Below are 11,482 nucleotides of genomic sequence, written 5' to 3'. Positions count from 1 at the left end.
GTCATCTCAGGTCATGAAAGGTCCCCAGCAGTTTTTTTAACAACAACTTTTGATAGAGGCATGTTAGAGCGGTGAAAACACCTCAGATGTGTTCAGCTCGATGCTACAGATCAACTGATATGCAACATGACCTTTCCCGGTCAGGTCATGTTGCATTGCATGTTGCATGCGGTGACCTGGAGCGAATGTCAAATTTTCATAAAGGCCTTTTAAGATCCAATTATAGTTCATTCGACGCGACTATACGAGGGGAACACGATTCTGACAAAAATAATGTCGTGACTCTCTACACAGCCAGAGTTAAAAGCAGAAAAACAATTTTTCGTAAAAACGGCTATTTTTAGAATTTTTGCTCTCTGGAGACTAAAACCGTTGACCTGAGGTCAAATCTGAGGAGTCAATCCAGAAAGGGCGTTAAAAGGCCAATCGAATGCGTTTTTCCGCAGCGCTGCAGCTTTCTTGGTTCCCGAGTTATGCGCCGGTTTTTCGAAAACTGTTGAAATAGGCAAAATTTGACGTTTGATGACTTCTGGCGACTTGACCTATGACCTGACCTAAAAAATGATAGAACGGCGCTGTGCGTCGCCGTTTTTGAGATGGTCGCGAAAAACCTGAGGGGGCGTAAAAACTCCCCCCCCCCCCCTCCATAGCAAAGAATATAGAAAGAATATAGATTCATAGAAAGAATCATAGCTAAGAACATCTGTAGCCGATTTCACCGAACTTTCCTTAAAATTTTATTGAGTCGAAATCAGGGGCCAGGAGTGAAGCACCGAAAGGACACCCAGTGCACATTGGTACATTCTGGTACATTGGTACATACAGTGTGATATATGACAAACCGTAGAAGCCAGCGATGACCTTGATATAGGTATTTCATGTATCATATATTACATATATTTCATATTTCATATAGGTACTTGCGCTGAGATGACAGTTGCTAAATAATGGCGACACTGTGAAGGATTACCAGCACCGAAATGTTATCGTTTTACCTATTGATACTTGATAACATTCATAGATCATACTCTGTCTACTGCATCTACTGATGTCTACTACTGGCACCAATGCTAACCAAATAAACTACGCATCTCATATTCAATGCCACCAATAGTCGGAGAAGTAAGGCAGCATGTTAAGAAAAAAAAATACTTCTCATGAGTGATTGCAAAATTAACCGCATTCACCTTTATCACGAGCAAAATATAACAAAAGGCATGCTTGGTTCATGCCAAACTAGCTACCTACATACTTCGGTGTTATGTTATCATTGACCCGGCTATTCAATACCACAGTTCCGAATGTCCCCTCTTCCCGAACAGCGGTCAGCAGTATTGCAGAACTTCTAACATTTGTGAACCGTCGCATACAGGGTCTTCAATAAATCGCGACGTTTCCATTTTACTTACAGTGCAGGCTGTAGGCACCTATAACAAGCTGCATCCCAAAATACATACACAGGTATCACATGCCATAAAGCTTAACAGACTCTGAACGATTCCTGATTGCTTGATTACCACATGTCGTATCTAGGAAATCACATTCCAAAATCGGCTGGTCTTAACAACATGACCTGATCGCCCAGAACCCCAAGTAGGTGAGTAACAATGGTGAAGGCACATAATATCGCTTTTATGTATACATGCACACTCGGCTGCCTAAAAAAAGTTCTAGGGTTAATAGTTGTTGAATTGTAGAGCATGTCTGCCAGAGCTCAGAGCATAGAGTTTTCGTCATGTTCGCCATCTGCGGAGAGGCGGCTGTCAGCGGCGGTCTGAGCGTCCGGCTCCGGCTCGGCGGCCGGACCGTCCTCCCCAGCAGCGTCCTCTCCGTCCTCGCCGTCCTCTGCGTCCTCGCCGTCCTCCTCGGCCACCGGGGAGACGCAGAGTACCGTCTCCTTGAAGCCCACCGACTTGAGCGAGTAGTCGGGCGTGGGCTCCTCGGGCGTCGGCTGCTGCGTCTCGGACAGGTCGATGAGCGGGTGCTCGCCGGGGGACGACGGGCGGCGCTCCTGGCGCGGCGCGCTCTCCGACGCCGGCTCCGAGCCGAGGCCGTGGACGGCCGGCTGAAACACCGACCGGAGCTGTCAGCGTCCGAGCGACGGCGGCCGTCACTCAGCCCGGCGCCAGTGGCAGCACCGAGACGCAATCAGTGCACCACAAATACACCTGTAACTGTGCATCACAGACAAGAATAGCTTGCTAAGCACGGCAGCTTGCGGCGTCACCTCCTGTTAGGAGTTGGAAAGCATGTTACCTGTTGGATGGACTGGAAGAAGGACTGTTTGCCCCCTGTTCGGTGGACTGGAAGGCGCGGCTGTCAGTTACCTGCGGTCCGGACTGGAAGACGCGGCTGTCTGTTTCCTGCGGTCCGGACTGGAAGGCGCGGTTGCTGTAGGTATTGCTCTCGCTGCGCCGACCAGTAGCTTCAGGTGAGTAGTTGGAGTTCACCATCCCTCCGGCGTAGGACTCGGCGTCATTCTTCTGCCTGAGTCACAGCACACACGACGTGACTCAGCACAACGCGCTCACCGCTCACAGTGTCAGAATTAATCCCTGTTTGCAACGCCCAATGGGCAATGGTCAATTACTCTTATTAAATTGATATGAACGACTATTGGTGAGATTTCGGCGTTAACTACACGCAGCACGGCCCCAGCATGGTGCGTAGCTGCAGTAGCCAGCCGTTTAGGTGCTGCGGCTGTAGCAGCCAGCCGTTTACCTGGTGTAGCTGCAGACTACAGGCCGTTTACCTGGCGTAGCTGCCGGCTGGACGACGCAGCAGCTGACGCTGACGCAGCACGGCCCCGATGATGACGACAACCAGAAGGCAGGCCAACACGGCCACGGCCACAATCAGGCCGGTGTTGTCCCCTTCCGGGTCCCCGCCGCTACCTGCGGACGGAGGTCACACATGCAGGGGACCGATGTACCGCACGGACGGAGGTCACACTGGACTGCAGAGGACCGATGTACCGTACGACACTGGACTGCAGAGGACCGATGTAACGGACAGCCACGCCGATATACAGGCAGCCAATTCACATTACTAACATATCTTTTTTTAGAAACCATTAACAGCCCCTACTAATCGCAACATATTTCTGCAGAAGTGCCATAATGATTGTTTATAGTTGCGTAAAAGAAAGACAAACAATACTGTCTCGCTAGCAGATAAGATCAAACCCGGTGTGATTGCAGCGGTAGCCAATCGTCAGGTGGGCATTGCGAGGTCGGGAGACTGCTGAGCTGGCAACACTCACCTCCACCGGACATCTGGTCCTTTTTGGTCTCCACATATTCCACAGAGTCCACGGTGTCCAGCGATCTGCCGGCGATAGCACAAAGATATTTGAGAGATGGGGCGAGACGGAGAGAGAGAGGGAGAGGAGAAGGGGGATAGAGAGGAAGAGGGGGAAAGAAGGGAGAGAGGGAGAGAGAGAGAGAGAGAGAGAGAGAGAGAGAGAGAGAGAGAGAGAGAGAGAGAGAGAGAGAAAGAGAGAGAGAGAGGGAGGGGAGAGAGAATGAGCATCGAGTACAGCGCTCGGCGCTCGGCGTACGATCCGGAAGGTAGGCTGCCCGCCGGACAGTGCTGCCCGCCGGAACAGCCTACCCACCCAGGCTATTGTATTTGCGGGCGGCCGATACTGGTGTCAGCGCAGCTCGCAGTCACGCTGACCGACTCGACAGTCGACACTCACTCTTTGATGTCGTCGGAGTCGACGGCGACCACGGCGCCTCCGCTGTCCTCTCGCAGAGCGTAGAAGTAGATTGCGCTGCCGTCCTCATCATCGTCCGAGAGCCGCCGTGTGGAGGGCGCCTGCAACACGTCAGCAGGTGGGGAACGGACGGAACGAACCGGCGCACAGAGACACTGGAGCTCGGTAAACAAAGGCTCGGTAGTCAAGATTTGGAACTAAGTACCTAAGGTATGCACACGCCCAACGGTGGTCAAAAGTCAGGGTTAAAAGCTGGTAAGACAGACAGCTTTTTTGCCGTAACTGTTAACTAATAGGACAGGGAAGGCATGGTTCGAGTTTAGATGAAATTGCATTCCTATACGATATTTCAAAATAGCCCTTGTTGAGTGTCTTGTTGAGCTTTTCTCCCCACCGTCATCCCGCTGTCCCGCGCCTTCGCTATCGTCCTGCTGTCGCTGTCCGTGACCGCTGGCCTGCTGTTCCTGCCGTCCCCGCTGCTCCCCTGTCCACCCGTAACCAAATCTCCTGCGACCCGTGCTCCAGCGGCGGCTGCGCTCGTACCTTGTCGGCGGCGCTCAGCGCCTGGAAGTCCCAGGAGAACACGGCCCGGTAGCTGCCGCTCTGGGCGATCTGTTCCAGCAGTGACGTCACACTGCCCACGTCTGTCAGCTGGCTCTCCGTGCGCACGAAGAACACCTGGTCGTCGGTAACAGGCACCAGCTGCGGGCGAATGTTCGGTCGGCTCAGTGGCCACGACTTACACACGAGAACACACTACATCTAATCCATCACTTCTGCATATAAAACATTCGCAGACAGGTCTGCGAGCTCTGGAATACATTTCAGCCCCAGTGCGGTTCCACTGACCGCCCGGGCCTCACCTGAATTGTGGCCGTGTCTCTGTTGGACTGGTCCTGGCCGTTGTTGTCGAGGGCAGTGACAGTGGCCCTGATGGCCGAGGTCCTGAGGACGGCAAACCATGCATCACTCAATACGCGAGTCCAAAAGTGTGGATGTAATGACCCACTCAACTTATCCAGGTTTTTTTGTTAGACTGGAACTTTCACACCTTTCTTCAATAGGTACATGCTGAGTATCCCTAAAATCAAACTGCTGAGCCTTAAACCTGTAGGTAAAATGCCTGTAGATACTGAAGTACATGGCCATAAGTCCTAGACTTAAGTAAATCATAAGTCCTAAAATGGCTGTTGGCCACCCTGCACACTATAAATCATTGTCCGACCTCTCCGATGAAGGAGGCGCGGCGGAACGTACTGCTGTTTGACCAGGTAGAGCATTCCGGACGAGTCCACGTCGAGCGCGTCCGAGTCCACCCGGTAGCGGACGCCAGCCACGCCAAAGTCGCCCCGATCGCCGTCCGTCACCTGAAAGTCACGGCGTTACGCACGTCACAAAAGGCGGCTCACCATCACACGCCTGCATTCAGCTAGCAAATAAATCACAGTCACCGGTGCTGACTCCCACCACGACGGGTGGCCGGAGCTCACCGTTAGGCGCAATCGCTCACTGTGAGCGGGTGTAGTGTCATTGACCCTAACTAGCAGTGACTTGGAACAGCACCGTTGGGCCTCACTGACCGCTTGGAGCAGCTGTACGGGGCCTAACTGACCGTGAGTTGGAACTTGGAACAGCACCATTGGGCCTCACTGACCGTGAGTTGGAGCAGCACCATTGGGCCTCACTGACCGTGAGTTGGAGCAGCACCACTGGGCCTCACTGACCGTGAGTTGGAGCAGCACAATTGGGCCTCACTGACCGTGAGTTGGAGCAGCACCACTGGGCCTCACTGACCGCGAGTTGGAGCAGCACCATTGGGCCTCACTGAGTACTGACCGTGAGTTGGAGCAGCACCACTGGGCCTCACTGACCGTGAGTTGGAGCAGCGGCGCCGGCAGGGAGGCCGTGGTCGAGGCGGGAAATCCGACCACGACGCTGTCGCAGCTGTCGGCGTAGGCGGAGCAGTCGAGCACCGGGCTGCAGTCGTTCTCGTCCTGTAGGCGGACACAGAGCTCAGTAGTGAGCCAGGGCCGTGCTCCGCGGCACACTGCTGGGGAGGCTCTGCGGCACAGCTCGGCCGTCACTCACCATCAGTGCAGCCTCTGAATCTCGCCACCTGTCTATGAAGGAACATTCACTTCACTCCCACGCAGACCCGGGGTTTAACGTTTTTCGTCCCTGACTAATATTTGCGATAGCCCCCGAACGCTTACGGATAGGAGCGCGAAACTTCAGTGCCATTTCGTCCATTGATTTGACATCTTTCTGGAGTAATAACTTTAGACGTCGCTCTCTTGATGACGCCACACAGTCTATTTTTATACCCTGGCACGACAAAATTCGATGTCATAGTGGTAAATTTCAAACAGCTGCTAAGAATAGTTTAAAAGATGTGGACAAATATGGAGCACATTTGTGTAATATATGAATTAAAAAATACAAAATTATTTTCTTTCCATCGTTACATGAACCATAAATAGGGGCCTGTTAACTGGAGCATATTTTAAAATCATTCGGGATTCGGTGCACATGGTAAACGAAATCTGCGGAGTTTGAGATAAATTTTTAGCATGGCCTTGACATTTGACCGTATCATTGGATTATCTCAAATGTCCTCTATCGTTTCCAACCAGTTCTGCCCGATTTTATTGCATCCTGCCATCCTCTAGGACTGGAACACATAAACTTGAGATCACTGCACATATGCTAGTTTTTGCCTTTGGGCTTTGACTCTTATCTCCGTTGTAAATGTTAGATGCTCGGAAACTGTCTCTTGTAAACCGTACAATTCCACCCAAGCAAACATAAAAAACTAGAAGTAATGAATTCATCAATCGATTTGGTATGCGTATCTTTGCACGAGTATGTTGCACTTTTCCTCTAAAAACACCTGAAGCATGCGTTACCACTGTCTGCGAAAACCCACCATAATGTCGACGATAATGAGCGTCTCGTCCCAGTCGACGATGTCAGTGCGGTCGGTCTGATCCTTGGCGCTCCCTCCGGCGGGAATGGCCTGCACCAGCAGAGACACCTGCCAGAGAGGACACACAAGCGCCGCCGAATGAGACATCCGGATCGTGGCATCCGCTTCCCGAACAACACGATCCAACAGACACACCGCCTTTGACTTGCAATGATGGCAATCGAAGGTTGTGCCAGTGGACCAAAAGCTTCCCGTATTGAATGTGTAGTAACGTTAAGATTATTAGCACCGCGTCTTTTCACTGCTAAGATGAAATGTCTCACCATGGAAGTATAGCTGAAATAATAGGTATGTATACGGAAAATTATAAAACGACATGAAGCAGTTCGGAGAGAAGCCAACTCACCTGCTGGTAGCCAAGTTTCGCCTTCTTGGAGAGTGTTCCAGTGGACTCATCGAGAGCAAAGCTGTCTTCTGGAAAATGTACGGCTTTTGAATCAGTGATGTTCATGCTCGCTGGCGATCCATGATTCGATGCACAATGTACCTACATGGCTCTAAGACAAAAATAGCGTGCATGCCGGCAGTCGTTCTACAAACATAGGCAGGTACTAATTACAATCACTACGCTTTCATATGTCGAATGCTGTTTCATCAATTCATCCCACGCAATGAGCTGGAAAAGAACAGCCACTACGACATGTGAATGCTCGTAAGATGCTAGTATAATAAGCCGCTGTCGTATACTGGTGCGCGTCACCCACCGTAACCGGGCGTGCGCAGGAAGTAGGTGACGGCTCCAGCCTCGGGGACGGCCGCCACCGTGGTCACCTCGCCGGTGAAACCCTCCGAGCTGTTGGCGAACCACTGGCGCTGCACAAACAGCGGACACACCACCGGACTCGGACTCGGACTCGGGCTCGGAGTCGGAGTCGGAGTCGATGACGGCGCAGCTGTGACGTCAGAGAGGACCTGTGATTCTCACAGAGCATACATGCAGGCGGCGAAGGGCTCACACAACTGTCCTGACTCTCCCCGTGCCCCACCCATCCGCAGGCGCCCTCGGTCACACCACCTTGTCCGGACTGACGGTCAGCACTACCAAACTACCGGTAGTAGTGAGGATGTCGGTAGTAAAGGCACCTCCTAGATTGCATCACACCCTCTCCGGAGTCACCGTTTGAGGGCAAGGAGGGAGGAAGAGAGGCATTGAGGACTGTTCCAGCGCAACTGCCTGCCTCTTGTTGATTATGGTTACGGATGTAGGAATCCCTGAGAAGAGTCGAATGTCATGGCAAGGCAGCAAATCGCGTCTACATTACAGTAAGCGGCACATGGTGAAAGCATCCCGCTAACAAGCACTGCATTTTCTGTGTCAGATGTTCATGTATCTGTTCACCGCCGGCCGTACCTGACGTCGGCACGGTTGTTGGTGATGTTCCCGGCGATGTGACGGTGGTGTCGGCAGATGTGACCGCTGTTGTGTCTGTGCTTGTTGGCGACGTCACAGGAGTGTCTGTGCTAGTCTGTGACGTCACCGGTGTGGGTGTTGTCCCTTCCGATGTTGTCTGTGCCGTTGTCCCCGTCGGCTCCGGTGTTGTCTGTGCCGTTGTTCCCGTCGGCTCCGGTGTTGTCTGTGCCGTTGTCCCCGTCGGCTCCGGTGTTGTCTGTGCCGTTGTCCCCGTCGGCTCCGTACTCGAAGACGTCACCGGTGTGGGTGTTGTCCCGTCCGATGTTGTCTCCGTAGCTGCCGTAGTGGGGGAGGAGCTCGCCTCCGTACTTGTAACGGGCGTGGTGGACGTGGGGGGCGCTGTAAGGTCATGAAGAGACCATCATATACCAATGGCAGACAGGGCGCTGTCAGGTCACAGATAGAAGACTACAGATCGGTCACTGACAGACTGAAGATAACATGAGAGACGGACGGGGCGCCGTAAGGCCACAAATACAATAACAAATCAATAACAAACGGGGCGACGTAAGGCCACAAATACTGTATCACACCAAAGACAATGCCACTCCACCTACACAAGCATATGTATATTGTACATGAAGAAAACATCACATGTGGGTATGAGTATGAGTATGAGTATGAGTTTATTGTAGAGACCATCCACGCAGTGGCTATTCTGATCTCACGTCAGATGATACATTACTAAAACACAGGATTAAAACACATACCTAAAACACCAGGCCATTACATTTTAAAAGTAAAGCAAATTAAGCAGTAGGCAAACACTATAAACACGTTAAAACACCAGATAAAAATCCCGGTGAAAGATTGTTTGCTGAATTTATAGACATTGCAGTGACTAAAAGGTTCTAGAATTTAGCAATTCACCTGTGGTGGTGGTAGTCAGTGCAGGAAGTTTGATGACCAGCGCCGAACGGCATGTAAAATGATATCCTCCATCTTCTTGGGCCTGCAAGGAAGCCAATGCCATTATTTGGCAAATTTGCTGAGATGGAATTGTTAAGACCCACGCCGGGCCGGGGGGGGGGGGTGTTTGGTCACGTCCCTTGCGGTTTTTTCGCGGTTATTTCAAAAACGGCGGTCTGGCACACCTGTTGACCCGCGCCCCACTGGAGTCTGCGTATAACGCGCCCTACTGAGAGGGGGCTCTTCATAGCCCCCCTCCTAACTCCGAAACTACTGGGCCGATCGTCAAAATTCAAACGGCGTCTGATAGCCCCGGAAAAACTGTAGAACGAAACCTAATTTCATTAACCTCGAGGTCACCGATGACGTCACAGGTCAGGTGAAAGTAAAAAATATTAGCATTTTGGCTTGTTCACATTGGCTCTGACCGCCGTCTTATAAGTCAGACCAGGCTCATTTTTGGTTTACACACTCGTGAACAGATGCTTTAGATACCCTGGTCCCTGAGGGTACTAAACTTGTACTTTGAATTTCAGGTCAGGGTCAGGCAGTGGCGTAGCTAAGGGGGGTCTCTATGGTCCCTAGGGACCCCCCTTGGGCCTTCCATGGGCTCCTATCCCCGAAGCTGACGGCAGGGTGCTTCGAAGTTTCAAAAGTTTAGGGATGGGCTGTTTCAAATCGGGATCCCACATGTATGTGGGCTTTACCTTCGTACGCACACCCTAACGAATTTTTAGGCCGGATTTCATCCACTTTATTTTTGATAAGCCTCTTTTTTAATTTTTATTGAATATGTGGAGTTTGGTTGAAGCATGTTGACGTTCGAGAATCGAGAGGTCCTCTTCAGAGCTAGTGAAGGGGCCCCTGATAGCTTGACGGGGGTCCTCTAAACTAAAGAAAGGCCCTCTTGATACACGAGAGGGCCCTTTGAAAACATGAAGGGGCCGCCTGATCGCTTGCCAGGGGCCCTCTAGGCTCTAACCTGCAGAAAGGCCCTCCATGCATAAAGGGCCCCCTGATCGTTTGACAGGGGCCCTCTGAACCAAAGAAAGGTCCTCTGGGTACACGAGAGGGTCCTCTGAAAGCATGAAGGGGCCGCCTGATCGCTTGACGGGGACCCTCTAAGCTACAGGGAAACTCTCTGATTGCATTAAGGGCCCCCTGGGCCTGATCGTCTGACAGGTCCGACCGGCACGGGGAAAACAGCATCGTGTAGAGAATCGAGCGGGCTATCGAATGGTGTGCCGTGCAGGGGTTGGCACCAGTGCTGCCAGATGGGGAAGGCTGTAATCCTCTATATCAGTTACAAAAAATCCTCCAGATTCCTCCAAATCCTATTGGTAGATATAGAAAGGCGGTCTTGGACGCTGCGGGGGGCTATACCCCCAAAAAAGTTTCACCAAATACTAAAAACCCATCGGATTTCGAATCTTTTCGCACTGCTGTGCAGTTTAAAAGATACTTTTTCTTATAAAAGTTGTTGAGTTTTCGTTTTATCTTCAAAAAACGAAAATTTTCGTCGATTTCAGGCGCTGCAGGGGGGCCGGGGGCATTTGCCCCAAATGTCCCCCTTAGATCCGCCAGTAGTTTGGTACCCTCGTAAATATAGCTACAGACTGAGACATTCTGCAGTCTCACGGTGATAAAGGACGTGATATATCCTAACGGGTAGGGTGACGCTGGGCAGGAAAATGCCTTTTTAGTCTTGAATGTGTTATATTTTTCCATGAAATTGAATATAATAATCGGGCGACAAATCCTCCAGATTTTCCTCCAGAATCAAAAATCCTCCAAAAGCGAAATTTGTCCGCAAATAGAGTTCAAAATCCTCCAGATTTGCGGAAATCCTCCAAATCTGGCAACACTGGTTGGCACGCGCCACGTGCACCGGGGAGGGCACTTTCTTTTGAAAAAATGGACGTTTCGGACGGATTTTGGATTTTATTTTATTTTCACGTGACCGTCAGACTGAGCGAGTTAAAACAACGCCTATTGGCAAGATAAATGTACCGCCTCTTATGGAAAAATTGTGAAAAGCTAATTGATCAAAATAAGGTGGAATAAATCGCTAAAGAAAATGGCATTTGTCCATAATGTGGCAACAAATGATTGCACGGATTTTGCTGCTTAACCTAATACGTTTGACAATTGAAAATACTATCATTGGAAAGAGCATTCAATTCTTTCCAAAATCCAAGTATCACGTTTGCATGACAAGCAACAGTATTCTTAAAAATATAAATGTTTCAAACCTCTGCAAAACCATTTTTAGCGAAATTTATCTACGGCTTCCTTTTGTCATAAAACTACGCACCTAAATTATAAAACACACTTGGCAGGTTCCCTGAACTATGACAGGTTCTGAAGTAGTGCTTATCATGCTAGTGCTAATCATGTGCTAATCATGTGCTAAGTAGTGCTAATCATGCTTATCAAACACGGGCACCTCGATGCGATG

The 11,482-nt window shown here is 50.7% G+C and overlaps 1 protein-coding gene across 3 annotated transcripts in view; it reads right to left on the bottom strand.

Annotated features, from left to right (window-relative positions):
* Window positions 1–713: 713 nt before the first annotated feature.
* Window positions 714–11,482, bottom strand: part of LOC122368808 (protocadherin-like protein) — a 78,055-nt gene continuing 67,286 nt past the window's right edge. Inside the window, exons 11-24 of one of the 3 annotated variants that reach the window (XM_043343061.1) lie at window positions 8,986–9,067; window positions 8,056–8,454; window positions 7,409–7,597; window positions 7,051–7,118; window positions 6,645–6,752; window positions 5,590–5,712; window positions 4,976–5,085; window positions 4,582–4,663; window positions 4,262–4,420; window positions 3,701–3,819; window positions 3,263–3,327; window positions 2,753–2,894; window positions 2,328–2,487; window positions 714–2,065 (exon numbers count right to left, since the gene is read on the bottom strand). In XM_043343061.1, the coding sequence (XP_043198996.1) occupies window positions 1,715–2,065; window positions 2,328–2,487; window positions 2,753–2,894; window positions 3,263–3,327; window positions 3,701–3,819; window positions 4,262–4,420; window positions 4,582–4,663; window positions 4,976–5,085; window positions 5,590–5,712; window positions 6,645–6,752; window positions 7,051–7,118; window positions 7,409–7,597; window positions 8,056–8,454; window positions 8,986–9,067 (2,157 nt within the window). In that variant the 3' untranslated portion in view covers window positions 714–1,714. The remainder of the gene's footprint in view (window positions 2,066–2,327; window positions 2,488–2,752; window positions 2,895–3,262; window positions 3,328–3,700; window positions 3,820–4,261; window positions 4,421–4,581; window positions 4,664–4,975; window positions 5,086–5,589; window positions 5,713–6,644; window positions 6,753–7,050; window positions 7,119–7,408; window positions 7,598–8,055; window positions 8,455–8,985; window positions 9,068–11,482) is intronic. The other 2 variants (XM_043343062.1, XM_043343064.1) reach the window with 2 other exon arrangements.

This window comes from Amphibalanus amphitrite, unplaced genomic scaffold (genome assembly GCF_019059575.1).
Source record: "Amphibalanus amphitrite isolate SeventyFive unplaced genomic scaffold, NRLGWU_Aamphi_draft 000977F_arrow, whole genome shotgun sequence".
Classification (NCBI taxonomy): Eukaryota; Metazoa; Arthropoda; class Thecostraca; order Balanomorpha; family Balanidae; genus Amphibalanus; species Amphibalanus amphitrite.
The sequence above is the reverse complement of the archived record's forward strand: the minus strand, read 5'-3'. Positions and strand labels throughout refer to the sequence as shown.